Source organism: Equus przewalskii, chromosome 20, assembly GCF_037783145.1.
Source record: "Equus przewalskii isolate Varuska chromosome 20, EquPr2, whole genome shotgun sequence".
NCBI classification, from domain to species: Eukaryota; Metazoa; Chordata; class Mammalia; order Perissodactyla; family Equidae; genus Equus; species Equus przewalskii.
Window position 1 is genome coordinate 2,623,934 of NC_091850.1, and position 18,600 is coordinate 2,642,533.

Here is an 18,600-nt window from a genome sequence, read left to right on the forward strand (position 1 = left end):
ATCAAACATCCGACCCTGAGGGAGGGTCCCCTCCATCCTAAGTCTTTGCACACACGTGTGCATGCGTGCACGCTCAGTGGCTTTGGTCCTTCCCGGACTGCCCCTTTGCCGGTCCCACGTGGCTGAGTGGCTCGAGTGCCATCTCCATGCTGTGGCCACTCCCTGCGGGTCAGGGTGTGTTGCTGCCACCCTGGGCTGTGGTGTCGTCTGGCATGGGTTCTCATCCTCCTGATCAGTGGCGGGGAAATGGAACCTCTAATGGGCTATTTTCTTGTCACAAGTGAGGCTGGGCAACGTCTAACCACAGAGGCACATCCTGGGCGGGGCCTCCCGACCCCAGGGCCTTGGCTTCCCAAGCTGCTGCGACGTGTGCCAACCTGCGGAGGGTGAGTCCGGGGGCACCCGTGTAACGGTCAGGGGGCTGTCATAAGGCGGTTTACGATACCATGGTCTCCTGCACCGGGGAGGCCCCAAAATCTCAGTGTGGGGCACAAAGCCATTAGATCACCTGCCAGAGGCCACCCCCAGTTGGTGAGTGACCAGGTCAGGAATTTTTTTTAATTGAGGTGAAATTAACATTACAAAAAATTAACCATGTAAAGTGCACAATTCAGTAGCATTTAGTGCATTCACAATGTTGTGCAACCATCATCTCTATCTAGTTCCAGAACATTCCATCACCCCAAAAGGAGACCCCTGAGCAGTCCCTCCCCATCCCCCTCCCCCAGCCCCCCAGCACCCATCGATCTGCCTTCTGTCTCTGTGGATCTGCCTGTTCTGGACTTTTCACATAAATGGGATTGCACGCTGTGTGGCTCGTGTGTCAGCTTCTCTCACTCAGCGAGAGGTTTCCGTGGTCCCTCCTTGCTGGAGCATGTCTCAGGGCTTCGGTCCTGTCTGTGGCTGAGCTCTGGGCCCTTGTGTGGCTGGAGTGCATTCTGTCCAGGCATCATCCGCTGATGGACGCTTGGCCTGTTTCCTCTTTCGGCGGCTGTGAGCAGTGCTGCTGTGAACGCCCGTGTCCGAGTCCTCCGGGGAGATGCCCCGGAGTGGAAGTGCTGGGTCAAGTGATGATTCTAGCATGGATGTGAACCCAGCAGGCGCCAGAATCCACCCTGGAAGCTTTTGGAGCCACCCCGGGGCCTCTGCGCCTCCGACTGTTGAGCCAGCGGGCCTCAGTTTCCCAGCAGCAGGCTGGGCGCGCCCCGAGCTCACTCGCTCCACCGGGCAGGCCCCTTCTAGCGCCCAGAGCTCCGGATTCGTGTGCAAGTTTACAGTTTCCGGGGCGACGACTCAGGAAGGGGCCCTGGCGGGCGTGAGGATGGGCGGGCCCCATCCGGTAGAGCCGGCCTGATTCCGGCCCTGCCGGCGGCCCGTGAACTCAGGGAACCCGCAGGCCCCACGGGGACTCGAGGGTCTTGAACATCAGCCGGGGCGCTGGCCCTCGCAGGGGGGAGGCGGCTTCAACACGCTCCAAAGTCGGAGCGTTTATGGCGGCAGGTGGGTGCGTGCGCGGGGGCCACCGCGGCCTCAAGTGCCCCCATCGATGCACCCCCATCCGATGCAGTCGCCCTCCACACGGGCGGGGCAGAGCCTGGCTCCGCACTGACCTTGCTCCCCAGACCTCTCCCAGCGAGAGGAGCCGGGACTGAGTGCCTCCATTTGACAGACGAGGACACTGAGGCACAGCAGGACCCGCCTCTTTTTCCTCCTCGGGAAGAAATAGGGATGGAGGAGGAAGTGGGGTGGCTCGAGCCACTGCCTGGCTCACCCCTGTGGACTGGATCGCCCCCACCCCGGAGCTGCCGACCCCAACGCGTCAAGGCTGGAAATTTCTAAAGTCAGACGCAGCACAGGGCAGGGTTCGAATCTTCACCAACTCCAAGAGTCTTCAAATCTGCCTTGCAACTCCAGAGCCTTTCCGGATGCCAGCCCGCGGCCTCCGCCGGCTGTGGGCTCAGGACACGTTTTCGGGTTCTGGAATCTTCGAACGCCCTGCAGAGACCCGAAGAGCCGCTGGGTTCAACCTGCCCCCTGCCCCCTCGTCATTTCTCGGTGGAACACACGCTGGCCCGGCGCCGCGCGGGGCCGCATCTCCGGGCGGGAGGGCTCGGGAGCCGGGGCCGGCGGCGGGGGGCGCGGGCGGGAGGGGAAAGAGGCGGGGCCGGGGCGGGGCGGGCGCGCAGGTGAAGCCGCCCGGGGCCGGGCTGGGGAGCGCAGACTGGGCTCGGAGGCCGGACAGTTGTCTGCGGGTGAGTGTCGGGGGCCCCTGGGGACCCGGCGGCCCGGTAGTCGGGGGGAGTCGGGGCTCTAGGGAAGGCCCGGCAGGTCCCTGGGGTCGGTCTCCGCCGCGTTTACCCAGGAGATGCCGGGGATCCTGGCGCCCGGGTCTCGCTCACCGCGCTGCCCCCACCCGTCGGTGATGGTAGTAGCCAGCGTGTCCGAGGCCGGCCGGGGCGGCCTGGCGGGGAAGGAAACAAGGAAGCCCCCCCTCCCCTCGCCTGGAGGGCGGGCGGTGACCGAGGCGCCCCGGCTCTGGCCTCCCTGACCCCGCGCTCTGTCCCGGCGCAACGGGGCACACAGCGAGGCCCGGGGTCCCCGCTGTCCTCCCAGGAAACGGCGGGACCGGCACCGGGGAATGGAGGTGCTCTGGCCGCGCTGGCCATTACTATTACTGTTGTCGTTATTGTTGAGATTATTAGCTGACTGATTGGAAGGGTCTGGGCAGGAGCAGCACACGGCTTCCCAGGTTGGGTTTATTATTGTTTCTTAGCGGGAACCACAGCTGACTCGCACCTCGCCCTGTTGCCGGCAGCCCTGCCAGGCGCTGGGCCACGTGTGCGCCTAAGGACCCAGCTCCTGACCCCCTCCCCGTGCAGGTCTAGCGCCGGCTGTGTGGCTTGGGCAGGTCGCTCCTGGTCTCTGAGCACCTCAGTTTCCCCTCCCTGAGGTAGGACAACACCCGGCTTCTGTGAGGCGGCCTGAGGTGTTCGTCCAGTGGAAGCTGTTATGCTGGGGGGCTTCTGGCCACTGGGGGACCTTGAGCGAGGGCCGTTAGATCTCTGAGCCTCAGTTTCTCTGTATGTCAAGCGGGGCTCGGGGTGCAGGACTGTGGTGAAGGTAAGGGAGCTGAGAACCCCTGCAGCCTCTCAGGGGGCTCCCAGGGGACGGCAGTGTCACCACAACTGTATCAATAATAGTAATCATCGCCGTCACAATTCTGTCGTCAGCCACTTTTCCAGGCTCCTGACCAGCTTTCTCTCCGGTTCAGAAGTTTTTCGTGGCCACTTTTCAGATGTGGAAACTGAGCCCCCGCCCAGATGTCCTGTAGTCCAGATCTGGGATTCAGGGCCCAGGGGGAGCTGGCCAGATTTGGGGCCAGCCCTGTGGCAACCGATTCCTCCCACGCCCTGTCATTTCCCAAGGCTGCTGCCACACCAGATGGGGCTGAGGAGTCCAAGGAAGAGGTGTGGCCCCTGCACCAGGCAGGGGGGGCTGCTGGCCTGGGGGAGCAGCTCATGTTTGCTCCCCATGTGCCCCCTCCCTTCTCCCCAGGCTGCAGTGATTCCTGCCAGGTACTCTGGGTGTGGGGGAACCAAGAAGACACCTTGGAGCGTCTCTGCTCCAGGCCAGAGCTCTGGGAATCCAGACAAGCCGGCTTGGCCCAGGGACTCAGCCCAGGAGGGGGAGGTAAGGTGTCACCAGCCCAATTGCTCTTCCTGCCACAGGGCTCTAGGCCCAGAGTAGGACAGCGCCTGCCCCCATCCCCTGTGAGCCAAGGAGAATGCTCATTGTGGGCCCTTCTCCTGATGGAAGTCTGGCCCAGCTTGATTGCCCCCCCATGATGGGGATCTCACTACCAACATAGTAGACTAAAGGAAGCCCCACCAGGTGGTAGTTAAAGGCAGGGACGAGGCTCCCACTTGACCTTCCTTGAATGAGTTCCTTGCTCTATCTATGCCTCAGTTTCCCTATCTATAAAAGTGCAGGTGTGGAGTGTTAACAGCAGATGATGGAAAGGCCGCAGGCAGGACCTGGCAGGTTAACACTCATGCCCACTGTGCAGCTTGTGTTCTCACTCGTGACACTCTCCTTTGTGTGAGAGAAATGATGTCGTGAAGACTGCAGGGCTCTCAGTCCAGGGGCTGGAGGACGGCCCTGACCAGCTGGAAGGGGTGGGGGCCCTCGGGGAGGCCTCAGTTCCCCCATGCGCCCTGGATCACGGGAGGAGCGGGAGGTCGAATGGAACGTACGGTCTGCCTGCCCTAGCCTCAGTTTCCCCATCTAGGAAAGGAGGCCAGATATGTCCTTTGACACTTGGCTGGGGCAGGGCTGGCATGTCACCAGCGACCTGTGTGCAGCCTCAGATCCTTCCTGGACGGGCAGTTTTTGTGGTAGGGGAGGGCTGGCTCATCGTGAGTCATCGTGATCGCCCTGGGACCTGGATGCAGAGGATAGGAAGGTCTAAAGGGTAGCGCCACTGGCTGCGTCCCACCCGCTGTCCACACCCAGCCTCACCTAGGTGAACACTGGGTGGAAGTTTGCCTAAAGTCCTCTGGCATATGGCGCACTAAGCAGGGTCTGGCCCTCATGAACCTTTCTGAGGGTTATCTTTATGGGGCTTTTTCTTCTTTTTTTTCTATTTACAAGCAACTTACACTTCCTGTAAAGAGACTAGCTTCTCAATCTTGGGAGCCCAAGCTGGTATAAACCGGAGCGGTCCAGCAGGTCAGGCTTGAAATCCCACCAACCCTCCTCAGCCTTGTTTGGCTGTGTGACCTCTGGTAGGTGGATGCCCTCTCTGTGCGCAGCTCGCCCATGTGAGAACTGGAACCTAGGGCCCCCCCCAGGTGGCTCAGTGAGAGTCGCAGGGGCTCACACCCTCTCGTGCAGGCGCCCCTGACTCCTATGCCAGACCTCGCTCTTTCCCCCAAAATTGCCTGCTTCCCTGCCTCTCTGTCCCCCATTAGCGTGTCGGCTCCACGGGCAGGGGAGTTTCTCTCTGTCACCTTGGCTGTGTGCCCAGAGCCTAGGCCAGGGCATGGCACCCACTGGGTGCTCGGCCCTCGCTTGGAGCAGCCACGAGTGTGCAGCCAATAACGGTAGCAGCTGCTGATGCTTTGACTATCATCGTTGTCGGCGCTGCGTAAATGTGTAACTTGGTGTTAAGACCACTGCCGGCCCAGCCATTCTCAGGACCCAGGTCGTTATGCACACAAATGGGTGTGCTTTCTGCTGTCACCCCCACCTCTCACCCTGCCTTATGGCAGCCCTAGCATGTTCCAAGCCCCCATTCGATCCCAGCCGAGGGTTTAGGGGCGTGCCGGAGCCATGAGGCCGCAGTGATGCTCATGTTCAGCCCCTGCTGCCATCCAGCTTTGCGGACGCGGATGCTGAGGCCAGGGCCGGGCCCTGATTTGGAAATAGACCCAGCGTCGGGGTGCCCAGGCCTGCGGTTCCCGGAGCTGGGGAGGGCTCCAGGACTCACTGTCTCTGGGCCTCAGTTTCCTCATCTGGGAAGTGGGAGCGTTGATGTGAGGGGGCCTCCAGGTCAGGGGCAGGCAGGCCCGCAAGTCTTGAAATAGAGCAGGGTGGGGGCGGGGCCGGGCCCTGAGAGGCCCTGAGATGGCCCGGGCTGCCTGACATCCTCAGCCCCGCTGTGTCTCAGTCTCTCTGCCTTGCTGGTCTCCCCCGGGACGGTGACAAGAACAGGGGGAGGAGGACAGAGGTACCTGCAGCCACGTGTGCCTGGGGCCTTGCAGGCCTTGGCTGTCACCTGAGGGTGTAGGCAGAGCATGTGGTGCCAGAATTCTGTCACCAATGGGGGCCCCAAGTTAATTCTGCTGAGCGGTCAGCCTTTCTGTACATCTTGTGCCTCATTAAAAGTCAAAGATCACTAATATTTAGGCCCACGTATATGCGATGAATCGTGAATATCCAGGGACCTGTCTCAGTGCCTTGGGACTATTTAGTAGCTTGTTCATATTTGTTGTGATACTATTCATTCATGCCTCGCGAATGTGCTGCAGCCATTGATTGTCACCTCACTACTGTCATGCTGTGGATACTAGGCGGCCACATGTTTAGCGGCTCATTAATATTCAGAGCCTCAGTGACGCCGGCTGCTCGCTGGCAGCGCTGCTCTGCTGCTCGAGTGTCCCGGTGCCGTGGGCTCTTCAGCACGTGGGGAGCTGCTGGCTCACTGCCCCTTGGTGCCCCCCAGGCTCCCCCAGGTGCTTGCTGGCAGAGCGGCGGCATCCTCCAAGGGGCCTGGGGGCTGCTGCCTCTGGTGGGGCTGGGCTGAAGGGAGGCACGAGGAATGGCCGATATATATATGTCATCGTTAGTGTTTCCCTCATGCAGCAGACACCTGTGAGTGCCACGTGGGGCCACAGCTGTCGGGGACAGGACACCCAGCCCGCCTCTGGGGCCCAGCACGTTGGGAGCTGCGAAGGAAAGCAGAGCCGGGGCCTCCCTCAGGAGGGGACCTTGGGCTGTGCGTGGGGATCAGGGAGGAAGAGGAGTCCTGGGGTGGGGGACAGGGCCGAGCTGGGGTTCACAGCACTGGGATGGCGGGGGTGGCCAGGGCTTTGGGAGCCACACCCGGCGGCCATGCCGGGAGGAGGCTGTTGGGTCTCTGCCAATGCAGAAGGCAAACAGCCCCGGGCAGGACCTGTGCAGGCGCTAGGGAGGGTCCCGGGAGTCGCTTGCCCGGTCGTTGCTCTGACTCTCCACCGAGGTGAGATGTCCCGTCTGAGGCGCGATGTCCCGTCTGAGGCGCAATGTCCTGTCTGAGGGGAGGAGCACAGAAGAGGCGCTGCCGCCCCCTCCCCCACCAGAGCGCTGGGCAGATGTGCTGGTCCGCCCCATGCAGGTCGGCCTCCCTGGCTTACACACCATGGTAAACAAAGGCTGCCACCCAGTCTCCAGCTGGGTGACCTGCTGCCCCAGAACGTCCCCATGGGAAAGGCTCAGGGGCTTCTCACATTCTATTCCCTCAGTCCTTCCTTTTCCATCCGCCACATCCAGGCTCTAACCATCAACAACTCCCTCCACCATATTCTTCTGAACTCACTCACTGCACTCTCCTGGGTGGCCCTTGTCCACACCCCAGATTCTTCCACCTGGTTGCTGCCTGGCCTTTCCTCCTCCCTGATTGGCCCTCCTCCCTCAGTGGCCACAGAGGAGCTCTTAAAAGTCTAAGTCAATTTGTCCCTCCCCTGCTCACACACCCTCCATGGCTCCCCATTGCTCCTCACTGCAATGTTAGAGGGTCTCCATGGTTTGCCCCATGTCCTCCCACTCCCCCGGCATGTCTGCCCACCCAGCCATCATCCCTCTCCTCTCCCTCTGCTCCAGCCACGCTGGCCTCCTCTCTCTGCCTTCAGCTCCCTCCACTTGTGTCTACCTCAGGCCCTTTGCACTTGCTGTGCCCTCTGCTGAGAAGGCCCTTCGCCCCCTGGCTCTGCCCAGGTGATTTCCCATCATCCTTTAGGATGTCCCCAGGCTGGTTGGGTCCCCCCATGGACACTTCTTTCTAAAACAGCATTTGTCTCAGTTGTCATTAAACAAATCACTTCTTCATGTGTTAATATGGTCAGAGAGGGGCTGGGGTGGTTGTGGCTGCATCCCCAGTGCCCTCCATACAGCAGGTGCTCAGTAAACACTCTATGGCCCCCGGGTCAGTGCAACAGGTGAAAGGATTGGACTCAGCACGGCCTGGACCCCCTTGCCCGCCTGCATTGGGGGTGGCCCGGCAGTGGGATGCTGGCCACCTGGGCCCCGGGTCTCCAGCTTCCGCCAGATGTTTGGTGAAGTTCCTTGTGACAGGTTCTGGAAGGCTCAGGGTCTGGACGGGAGGGCTCCCAGTGACTCTACACGGTGGGGAGTATGGCGTGGGCGGAGCCCACCCATCAGAGTCCTGGGTTCCAATCCTGCTTTACGCTGAGCCTCAGTACCCCCCATCTGCCAGCGGGGGCTCTTGGGGCCCCGAAGGAGCCAGGACGATGAGTCAAGGCCACCGAGTGTCACCGCACAGCCGGTGTGCCAAGGCTTTGACACAGGTGACCCCGTTGTGTGTGGGCGTGTGGGGTTCTCAGTCCTCAGGGGACCTGAAAGGAGACAGACTTGGAAGAGGGAGCACCTCGCCCGTTCAACTCAGGGCAAAGGGCGCCGCTGGATGAGGAGTCTGACCGCTCTGCCCCTGCGTAGCCCCCGGCCCCCAGGGCACAGCCCACCCCTCAGCCTGGTGCTCAGTCTTTACAGGGTTTGGCCCCACCCTCTAGCCTCAGAAATCAGCCCCTCTCCACAGTCCTTTTCAGCAAAATAAACCACGTGCGACTCCTCTCATAGGTCTTGTTTTCCTTCCCTTCCATGCTTTTGCATGTGCTCTTTCTTCCATCTGAACTCCCCTTGGTAAACTCTTATGCATCTGTCAAAGCCTCAGCTTCAATATCATGGTTCCTTCTTTCAGCTCAGCCCTCATCCCACAGATGGCTGGCTCTCTCTTGCCCACCTCCCTGAGCTCAGCTTCCCCATCTAGAAGATGGGAGTGGTGATTCCCCCAGACTTATTCAGACCCCAGGGGTTTTAGAGTGACCAGCTCTCTGGGCTTCACAAAGCCCAGTCATCCCATTTATGATGAGACTGGGAGGTGTCCAGCAGGATCTCAGGTGGGGTCAGGGAATCGGTTTGGGGCCCCCCAGCCCCTGCAGCAAAAGCCTAGAGTTGCTCCTCTGTCACCTGGAGAAGGTCCAAGACAGTGAGAGGTGTGCTCTCCTTGGCAAGGCCGAGCCCCTGAGCCCAGCGTCTCCCACGCAAGTGTGGGGCCAGCCCTTCGGACAGCGGGACCCGTAAGGACAGGTTGGCGACTCCCCGTGGCAGAGTCCACAGGGGCGCCCAGCAAGCTCTGTTGGGCCACTGAGTCCTCGGCCCCCTCATGCTTGCTAATGGGGAGCCTGGGGTTCTTTCTCATGACAATCAGCGGATGTGGGACATTGTGAGGATGGCAACATTTCCTGCTTGAGGTTTTAAGGGGTCACGAGTCAACGGGGGCCTTGGTGGATGGAAAAGGGAAGGAGATCTTGGAGGCCTTAATAGAGGGCTAGAGGAGGAGGGGAAGCAAGCCTCCGGGGCCCCGCGCCCAGCTCGAGCTCAGACCCCAGGCAGGGGCCGCCTGCGGCTGGGAGGGGCTGGGAGGGTGAAGGAGCCGTGGGGCCCCTCCCTTTAGAGAGACTACAGACCGGAGGAGAAGCTGGGAATGCAGGCAGACGACAAAGGGTGTTTCATATGCAAAGGGTTCTTGCAAATAAACAAGAAAGGAAAACAAGGAAAAGAATAGGGATGAATGGAATTGATTAAAATCAAATGGCCACCCCCAGAGGCTGTATTTTGTCCTGACACCCTGATCCCAGGCCTGTGAGCCTGTAGTCGGTTAGTGGTTAGCCGCCTCTCCTCATGCCCTCCCTCCCCCCACGGCCTGGGTTTGGCTGAGCTGTAAACACTCCTATTTGCTGAAGTATCTTCCTTAGCGTTGGAGCCCTTGTTTGGAACTTACAAAACACATTCCCGGAGAACGGACCCTTGGCCATTTGGGTTTAATTTTCCATTTAATAAACGTATAATAAATATATAAATAATAAATCTCATCAATACACCGTGTGATGAGTTTGCATGACCCTGTGCAGGGAGGGGGACGACCCCCTGCCCTCTGAGTCCTGACTGGTCCAAGAACTAAATTGACGGGAGACAGGTTGGCAGGAGAAGGTCACAGCTGAACAACGTATACGTGGGGGAGACCCAGGAAAACTGAGTAACTCACCAAAATGCTGACACCGCCGCCTTAGATGCCATCTCCAGCTGAGGACAAGGGAGGAGGTAGGGAGGCAATGCAGGGGGAGACGGAAACGCCAAGGTTTGGCCAACAAACGTTCGCTGGCCGCCCGTCGGGTCGGCGGGGCGTAGACTGTGTGCTGAGAGACAGCTTGGGTGCAGCTGTCACCACGGGCACCCCCGGCGAGCACCTTCCAGAGCAGGCCTTCTGTCTGAGACTCTTAGGCAGTAAGAGACACGTTTTGGGGGGCCGATGCTGACGCCCACACCCAGATGGAGGCGCCGTCCTCGCCCGACTCTCCTCTCCCAGCCCCTTCCAGTCCCCCGTCCAGGGTCTGCGGTTTAGAGCGGGATTCTCCACCTTGATGCTGTTGACGCAGGCTTGTTGTCTTCTGAGGTGGCCCTTCCTGTGGCCCGCGCCATGTTCCTCTGTGGCCTCCCCCACGCAGTGCTGTTAGCGGCCCCGTGTGTCCACCCCTCCGGCATCTGACGCCAGAAATCTCTGCAGACTCGGGGCGTCCCCTGGGGCGGGGCACACGTGAAAGCCCTGCTGGTGCCACACTGCACCCGGGCGGGGGTGGAGGGCCCTCTGGGCGTGGCAGGAGGACAGTGCTCTGGCCCCGCTGGGTCCCCAGGCGCTGCAGGAGAGGCGGCGGCCCCTCTGGTCGCACCGTCTTTGTGAGGACTTGCTCTGTCCACGGCAGCTCAGAGCCTTCATGCATCCTCGGGGCTCCGGATCTGCCTGGCCTGCCGGGAGCGCCCCTTTCTCGCCGCTTACCCTGGGTTCAGCCTCTCTGCAGCTCAGGAGGGTGTCCTTCTAGGAGTCAGGTCCTCCCCGCATCATATTTGTCAGTTCACAGTCTCATCCTGAGACGACTGGCCTTTCTGTCTCCCTGACCTGCCCTCCTGAACCCCCGGCTGGGGATGCCTCAGGCTCTGTGGCCACAGGCAGGTCCCGCAGTTGCTCAGGTTCTGCCGGTTCATTCCCACCTCAGGGCCTTTGCACCTGCTTTTCCCGCCCCTGCAACCTTTCCCCTCGACCTCCTCCATGCCGGCTCCTCCATGCTACTCACATCCCAGCCTAACTGTCATCCAGACCCCCTTCCTCCCATGGCTTTCATCACCTTGCATCATTTCTTTTTTTTTTTTTTTTAAAGATTTTATTTTTTCCTTTTTCTCCCCAAAGCCCCCCGGTACATAGTTGTGTATTCTTCGTTGTGGGTTCCTCTAGTTGTGGCATGTGGGACGCTGCCTCAGCGTGGTCTGACGAGCAGTGCCATGTCCGCGCCCAGGATTCGAACCGACGAAACACTGGGCCACCTGCAGCGGAGCGTGCGAACTTAACCACTCGGCCACGGGGCCAGCCCCACCTTGCATCATTTCTTGAGGTTTCTGTTTAACGTTTGTTCCCCTTCGAGAGTGTGGGTTCCACATTGGCAGGGATGTTTGGCACCCTGTGCCGTTCACCCTGCGTCCCCAGCTCCCAGGAGATGCCTGGCGCACAGGAGAAGCATGGTCAATCCTGGCTTCAGTGAGTGGATGTATGAATTCATTCCAAGTCAAAGTGTTTTCAGACGCTGTGGCAACCCCGCAGTCATTCACTCATTGTTCACTCAACACGCATGCATTGCGCAGCCTGCTGTGCACCCAGCGTAGTGCCAGGCCAGAAAAAATGGGGAACGACACTGGCCACCAGGGGCTCGCGCTCTGGTGGGTGGAGGGTGAGAAACAACACTTTTAAAAGTTCTATCGTGTACTTGAGGAAGTGAAAAATGCTGTGGAAGGAAGGAAAAATAGAACACGGTGGGAGTCCCAGCTGCCAACGAGATGGTGTGTCCCGAGGCGGCCTCCCTGAGAATGGACATCTGAGCAAGAACAGGAGGGAGTGAGGGAGGGAGCTGCATGGAAATGTGGGGACTCAGGCAGAGGAAACCGACCATGCAAAGGTCCTGAGGCAGGACTGTGCCCAGCGTGATCGAGGTTAAAATCCCCACAACAACACTCTTAGGGTTATTGCCTCCACTTTAGATTGAGACTCAGAGAGGTCGAGCTTCTTTCCCAAGGTCACACAGTGGAACCTGTGGGGTGGGATCCAAGCCCTCTTTAAGGGAGACATCTGGCTGGAGAGGCCTTGGCCAGGTGGTGTGCAGAGACAGGGACAGGCATGTTGCAGAGAGGGCCTCCTGGACCTCGGAACGGGGCCCTGTGCCGGCTCTAGGTGGACATGCGAAGCCACTCTCTTCCTCGTTCCCGGGCAGCAGCTGGGTGGGGTCACTCGTGGCTGGAGGGGCCCACGGAACACACTGACTGCCACACGCTGTTCCAGGTGCCGTTGTGGAGACCAGGGAGACCCCAGACCAGCACAGTCACCCCGCGGGGGCCTGAGGTAAGTGCAGAGGTCCACATATTCATTCAACTAACACTCCTTGAGTGCCCACCAGGCGCCAGGTGCTGGGAGCTCCCTGCCTGCCTGCACAGCCCTGTGAGGGGAAGAATGCTCAGATGCCCCTTTCCTTTATAGCTCAGGAAACGGAGGCCCAGGGTATGGAGGGCACACAGCCAGGAAGGGGTGGAATTGGGACTTAAACCCAGGAGTTGGGCTCCAGAGTCTGCAGCTCTCTAGGGTGAGCCAGTAAGTGTGTGCCGAATGAGTAAGTCCTGCCTTGAGTCTAATCCAGCACTTTCATTCTGCACTCAAAAATAGATCCTCAAGTTCAGGGCTGGAAAACAGCACAGATGCCACCTTTCCAGATAAACTGACGTTGAAGGAGTCCAGGGAAGCCTGAGAAAGGGATCTGGACAGAGACTAAGGGTTCTGCCTAGATATAGAGGAGGAAAGCTTCCAGGAGGAGGGGATGTTAGAGCTGGGGTTTTGAAGGATGAATAAGAGTTTGCCAGAGAGAAACTTAATGAGTTTATTTTTATTCATAAATTTATTTATTCAAATACTCCCTGCTTCCCTCATGCATCTCCCTCAAGCTCAGTGCCTCCAGTCTTCTTGGGAGGACAAAGTCAGACTCAGACACCCCCGTAGGATCAGGACCAGGCCAGAAGGGGAGATAGGGCAAGAGGTGCCAAACAGGGAACCAGGACTCTTCCTGAGGAGCCAAAGAGGGCTTCTCAGAGAATGGATCATTTGAGATGGGTTTTAAAGGACGAATAGGAGTTTGCCAAAGAAGATAGCTTTGTTTGAGACATGCTGGGCCTGAGAGGTCTGTGAGACGCCAGGTGCTGTGCTCTGGTCACAGGACCAGTAAAAATAGTCAAGAAGAATAGGTGATGATTGCATCAGAATCCCAGCTCAGAGTTTCCTGGAGGTGCAGGTGAAAAGGGACGCAGGAGGAATCCCAGCAGCTCTCAGCTGATCAAAAGGGAGCTCCCTGCCTCCTTCAGGGAGGCTCCTGGGCCGTCTCTGAGGCAGGGTCTGGAGGAGGGCCAGTTTGGATGCGGGGCCGGGGTCTGAGCACACTCAGAGTCGGGGGTCACGTTGGCACCTGTGGGCGACTGTCTGAGCCAACGTGGGGTGCTGAGGCGGGGCGGGGGATCCCGACATTCCACCCGCCCGAGCAGCGCCTGGCCGCCGCCGGGACGGGGGCAGGCGGCCCAGCCGGGGCGTCAGGGAGCGTTCTCTCCGCAGGAGCCGCCCGGGGTCCCCAGTCCGCCCCAGCCCGGCGACCAGGATGAGGCTGCGGACCGAGGTGGCCCTGGCCGCGGGCCTGGGCGCCTTCGGCCTCCTGGTGCTCTGGAGTCTGCGCGCGCCGTCGCCACCCTGCCGGAGCCTGCAGCCCACCCCGGGCCCGCCCGCGCCCCCCGCGCCCCCCGCGCCCCGCGCCCCCCGCGCCCCCCGCGCCCCCTGCCGCGCCAACGCCTCGGCGGCCGCGCAGCCCGACTTCGCGGGGCAGCCGCAGCAGGTGCGCGACTTCCTGCTGTACCGCCACTGCCGCGACTTCGCGCTGCTGCAGGACGCGCCGGCCAAGTGCGCGGAGCCCGTGTTCCTGCTGCTCGCCATCAAGTCGTCGCCCGCCAACTACGAGCGCCGCGAGCTGCTGCGCCGCACGTGGGCCCGCGAGCGCCGGGTGCGGGGCGCGCTGCTGCGCCGCCTCTTCCTGCTCGGCACCGCCGCCGACCCGCGGGAGGCACGCAAGGTCGACCGCCTGCTGGCCCTGGAGGCGCGCGCGCACGGCGACATCCTGCAGTGGGACTTCCACGACTCCTTCTTCAACCTCACGCTCAAGCAGGTGGGCCAGCCGGGCGGACCGGGCCCCTCCGCTGTCCTCAGGGTCTGCGGCCTTCTTCCCCTGGGGCCGGGGAGCTGGGCAGGGGGGCCTGAGCTCCCAAGCCGCGGTCGAATCCAGGCTCCCTTCCCTGCTCCCTGAATGCTGTTCACCCTTGTTGATCGTTCACCCCTTTGTGCCTCCATTTCCTCGTCAGGGAAATGGGATAATAATGGGACCCCCGCCTCTGAGGGCTGCTGTGAGGGTCCCAGAGCTGGCGTGGCTGGGCCCAGCCAACCACAGCAGTTGGGAGAGGGTGGAGGCACAGGACCCATCTTGTCTGTCTGATCGTGCTTGTCTCCCTGTGAGGGCTGGGTCGGTGCGGTAGGTACTCAGGAACAGCCTTCTTGATGCACACGTGGTGGGAGGTAGGGAGACTCTGCCCCTGCGGGAGGATTGGAGGCTCGAGACACCCCTCTGGTCGGGTGGGGCAGCTGGGCGGAGCCTGAAGGGAAGGAGCCCGGGTGGCCCCCTCATCGCTGGCACAGACTGGTCTGGGCTCAAGACCTGGTCCCCCCTTCTCTGTTTGTGACCTTGCTCAAGGCACTGTCTCTGGACAGCCTCCATTTTCTCCCCTGTAAACGGGGTTGAAGACCACACCTGCCTCCTAAGGTCGCCTTAGGGACTCAAGGCGAGTGCCACCTGGCAGGGGCGGGAGTTACTGTGGCGCATCCTGGAGCTGAGGCCGCGCGGGGCTGGGCGCCCAAGTTCAGAACGCAGGGCACAAAGGCATGCCGTAAAGGGCGCTCGAGGAGCCGGAGTGGCACCTGTGAGGCCGAGACCCCACCCTGGGGGCTGTGGAGATGGCCCTGGAGACAGATACAGTCCCCACCCTGCGACCCGGAGTCTGGGGGCGGGGTAGACGTTAGGTCACAGGCACACGAGTAATTGTTTCCTGCAGATGTGACTGTTTTCCAGCGCTTCTCGGTGCCGCACAGCGCGTGGTCTCCGCCGACCCGCAGCGTTCCCGCAGGCAGGGCTGGGAGGCTGGGAACCGAGGCGGAGAGAGGGCCAGCGGGCTGCTGAGGCCCCCGGCAGTGTGGGGCCGCGGCCTCGCCCGGGCCGGCTGCGCTGGGCGGCCGGCGGGGACCCCAGGTGACGCCCGCTCCGCTCGCCTGCAGGTTCTCTTCCTCCAGTGGCAGCAGACACGGTGCGCCAACGCCAGCTTCATGCTCAACGGGGACGATGACGTCTTTGCGCACACGGACAACATGGTGTCCTACCTGCAGGACCACAGCCCCGACCGCCACCTCTTCGTGGGGCAACTGATCCGCAACGTGGGCCCCATCCGGGTCCCCTGGAGCAAGTACTACGTGCCGAAGATCGTGACGCCCGACGATCACTACCCGCCCTACTGCGGCGGCGGCGGCTTCCTGCTGTCCCGCTTCACTGCGGCCGCCCTGCACCGTGCCTCCCAAGGCCTGGAGCTCTTCCCCATCGACGACGTCTTCCTGGGCATGTGCCTGAGGCGGGAGGGCCTGGAGCCCGCCTCGCACAGTGGCATCCGCACCAGCGGCGTCGGGGCCCCCTCGGCAAGCATGTCCTCCTTTGACCCCTGTTTCTACCGGGAGCTGCTGCTCGTGCACCGCTTCTTGCCCTACGAGATGCTGCTTATGTGGGAGGCGCTGAGCCAGCCCAACCTCACCTGCGGCAAGCGGACCCAGGTCTTCTGAGGCAGCATCGGGGCCCCCAGCCTCTCGGCTCCTGCCTCCACCCGCCTAGGAAGAAGGAGCATCTTCCTCCCAGGAGGCTGAGACCTTTGTCCTCCTGAGGGGGCCAGGCATACGGGAGTTCCAGGGAGGGTTTGACGAGTGAATAGTCTGGCTGGCGAACTCCTACACATCCTTCAAAACCCACCTGGTACTGCTTAGACCAAGTGCCATCATCCTCCCTAGATTCAGCTGGAGGGACCATCTCTTTCCCTGCAGCCAAGGGCAGAAGCACTTCTGCTAGGGTTCCAGCTGCTATTGCTACATCTGTCCCATTTGAATCAAGGCCCCCTGCTCCCAGCTCCAACCTTGGTCTGACCCATGGCCAGCCTCTCCACGGTAGTGAAGCTGCAGTGGTTGAATGGAGGGTGAGTCCTGGCCATGGTTCAAGGCCACTTGGGAACTCCTGGGTCCGCATGCCGCTGGAGCGAGAAGCGTTTTTCAGCCAGAGAAAGAGGGGTTCCATCCTCGACCCCTCCCCTGGCTTTGGACCCTCAGATGGTGGGAGGGCCAGAGAGGCCATGAGCGGCCCTGTGCGCCCTGCTCGTGGTGTCACGGGAGTGGCGGGAGCGGGGCCGCTGGCTGCCTCAAGCTCTGGCAGCTCCAGGTCCCTGGCAGGGCCCGGCACCCACGCCTGTGCCCCCAAGAATCCAGGCGACAGCCCGGGGCCAGAAGGATCTGCACGCACCCCAGGCCAGCACACACACTCCCCCAGTGCCTGGAGAAGTGGGAGGTCAGGCCTTGGGTGGCCCTCAGCTCTCGGGACCCAGGACTGTCCCCCCCATCGCGTCTTTCCGATTGGGGAGATCCAAGCGAACTGGTGGCCCCAGCCCTGCTGGGTTCAGGCAGCGTCTGGGGCTGGGCTTCACAGGCGTTCGGGCGGTGGTGGGGGGACCTCAGATGGCGAGGTGAGGAGTGGGGGGTGGGTCCTCAGGGAATAAAATGTTTTGTGAAGATCTGGAGGTCTGTCTGTCTTTTTTAAAAAGTCATTTACAAGTTGTAACTCAGATGGGTCCACATCCACCTGTAAAGGTTTCCTTTCCAGTAGGAGATATACCCCAGTAAGAAGAGCGTGGACGCAGTGGGGGCCGCAGGAGTTTCTATCAGGCAGATCTGACCTCATCCTGCTCCTGCTCACACACCCTCCGTGGCTCCCTATTGCCCTGGGTCATATCCCCCAGGACTGATTCTCACTGCTAGCTGGACAGCAGACTCAGGAGGGAGGCCCGGGGGGACAGCTCCTGGCTGCACGGCCTCCTCAGCCTCCTGGGCCTCCTTCCAAATCCACCCTTGCCGCCCCCAGCCTCCCTCGCCTCGCCAGCTCTGCTGTCCTCTGGGCGCCTCCTTCCCTGCCTTCTTCAGGGATTTCTTGTGCGTTTACCGTGTGCTGTGTGCTCACCCTGGACTTCTCCTCCCAGCCCCACGGGAAAGGTCAGGGGAGACTGACCCACCTCAGAGCGAGGAAACCAACCCGTGGACAGTCACATAGGAAGGTACTGGAAGGGGTCAGAGCTGAGGAGAATTGAAACAAGGTGGCTGGACACACGGCGAGGGGATGAGCATTCACCAGCAGGTCAGGGCGCTGGGACTGCGGAGGTGACATTGGAGTGGGGGCGTGAAGGAGGAGGATGTGGCCTTGGGAAGACCTGGGAGAAGGGTGTTCCAGGCAGAAGGCACAGCATGTGCAAAGGCCCTGAGGTGGGATGATTTGAGAGCATTTGAGTTGCAGTGAAGAGGCTATGGCTGGAGCTGGGTGAGTAAAGAGGATATGGAGGAAGAAGGGACATGAGGTCACAGATGCTGGCCACACAGGGATTTGTGGGTGGGGGTGATAAGAGATGGTGTTATTTTGAGGGTGATGGCTCCTTTGGAGCAAGGAAATGACATGATTGACTTTGAGGTCTTAAGAAGCCCTGTGGCTGCCGCAGGTACTGCTGGGAAGGGAGGTGGAGGCCGGGGCTGTGTCCCAGCAAGAGAAGGCGGGCCTGATGAATTGAAGCGGCAGGGGGTTCTAGCCGGTGGATCTGACCTCATCCTGCCCCTGCTCACATGCCTTCCATGGCTCCCTGTCACCCTCGGGAGAGAGTGCTGCTCCCCTGCTGTTCTGGACCGAGTAGTGTCCCTCACAAGTTCGTGTCCACCTGGACTCCCCGAACACGGCCTTATTTGGAAGTGGAGTCTTTGCAGGCGTAATTAAGGTGGGGACGGGGTGGAGCTGTGCCTGGCTCAGGGGGTCGGGGGCCAGTGGAGCGTCCTGGTGAGAGACAGAAACAAATACACGGAGACACAGAGAAGAGGCCGCGTGGAGAGGGAGGGAGCGACGGGAGGGACACAGTCACAGGCCACAAAGCACCAAGGATCGCCAGCAGCCACCAAAGGCTGGAGGGGGCAGGCACGGATTTTCCCTCACGGCCTCTCAAAAAGACCCTGCCCTGGCAACCCCTTGGTTTCTGGCCTCTAGCCTCTAGAAGTGGGGGGGAATTGAGCTTTGCCCTCTTAAGCCGCTCAGTTTAGGCTCATTTGCTATGACAGCCAGAGGAAACTGACATATGTGAATGGAGCACATAGTAAAATGCTTATCATTTTTATGAGGCGGTCATTTCATACAATCCCCATCTCAGGGTGAAGGGAGGATGTAAGTGAGAATAGTCAGAATTGGATCAATAAACGTCCTCTGTGACTCATCCAGACATCTGTGTGTGTGTGTCCACTGTAAGTGGAGCTTAGGTGAGGTTCCGGCCCCCACGGGCCTCAGCACAGACCTGGGTTCAATCCTGCACCTGGCC

General features: G+C 60.8%; 1 protein-coding gene across 4 annotated transcripts; it reads left to right on the forward strand.

Moving 5' to 3' along the window:
* Window positions 1-211: 211 nt before the first annotated feature.
* On the forward strand, window positions 212-16,771 carry B3GNT3 (UDP-GlcNAc:betaGal beta-1,3-N-acetylglucosaminyltransferase 3). 4 transcript variants are annotated; one of them, XM_070586568.1, is made up of 5 exons: window positions 500-2,252; window positions 3,556-3,690; window positions 12,158-12,217; window positions 13,469-14,069; window positions 15,227-16,771. In XM_070586568.1, exons 4-5 carry the CDS (start codon window positions 13,512-13,514, stop codon window positions 15,776-15,778), a joined length of 1,110 nt encoding a protein of 369 aa, XP_070442669.1. In that variant the 5' UTR covers window positions 500-2,252; window positions 3,556-3,690; window positions 12,158-12,217; window positions 13,469-13,511; the 3' UTR covers window positions 15,779-16,771. The 4 variants fall into 4 exon arrangements, with proteins under 4 accessions (XP_070442666.1, XP_070442669.1, XP_070442668.1 ...); XM_070586565.1 differs by lacking the exons at window positions 500-2,252; window positions 3,556-3,690 and adding an exon at window positions 212-386; XM_070586567.1 differs by lacking the exon at window positions 3,556-3,690.
* Window positions 16,772-18,600: the final 1,829 nt, after the last annotated feature.

Coding starts and splice junctions, on each gene's coding strand:
- B3GNT3 (XM_070586565.1), top strand. CDS start 247: ATGGAACCTCTAATGGGCTATTTTCTTGTCACAAGTGAGGCTGGGCAA. Junction 12,218..13,468: donor TCACCCCGCGGGGGCCTGAG/GTAAGTGCAGAG, acceptor TTCTCTCCGCAG/GAGCCGCCCGGGGTCCCCAG. Junction 14,070..15,226: donor TCAACCTCACGCTCAAGCAG/GTGGGCCAGCCG, acceptor GCTCGCCTGCAG/GTTCTCTTCCTCCAGTGGCA.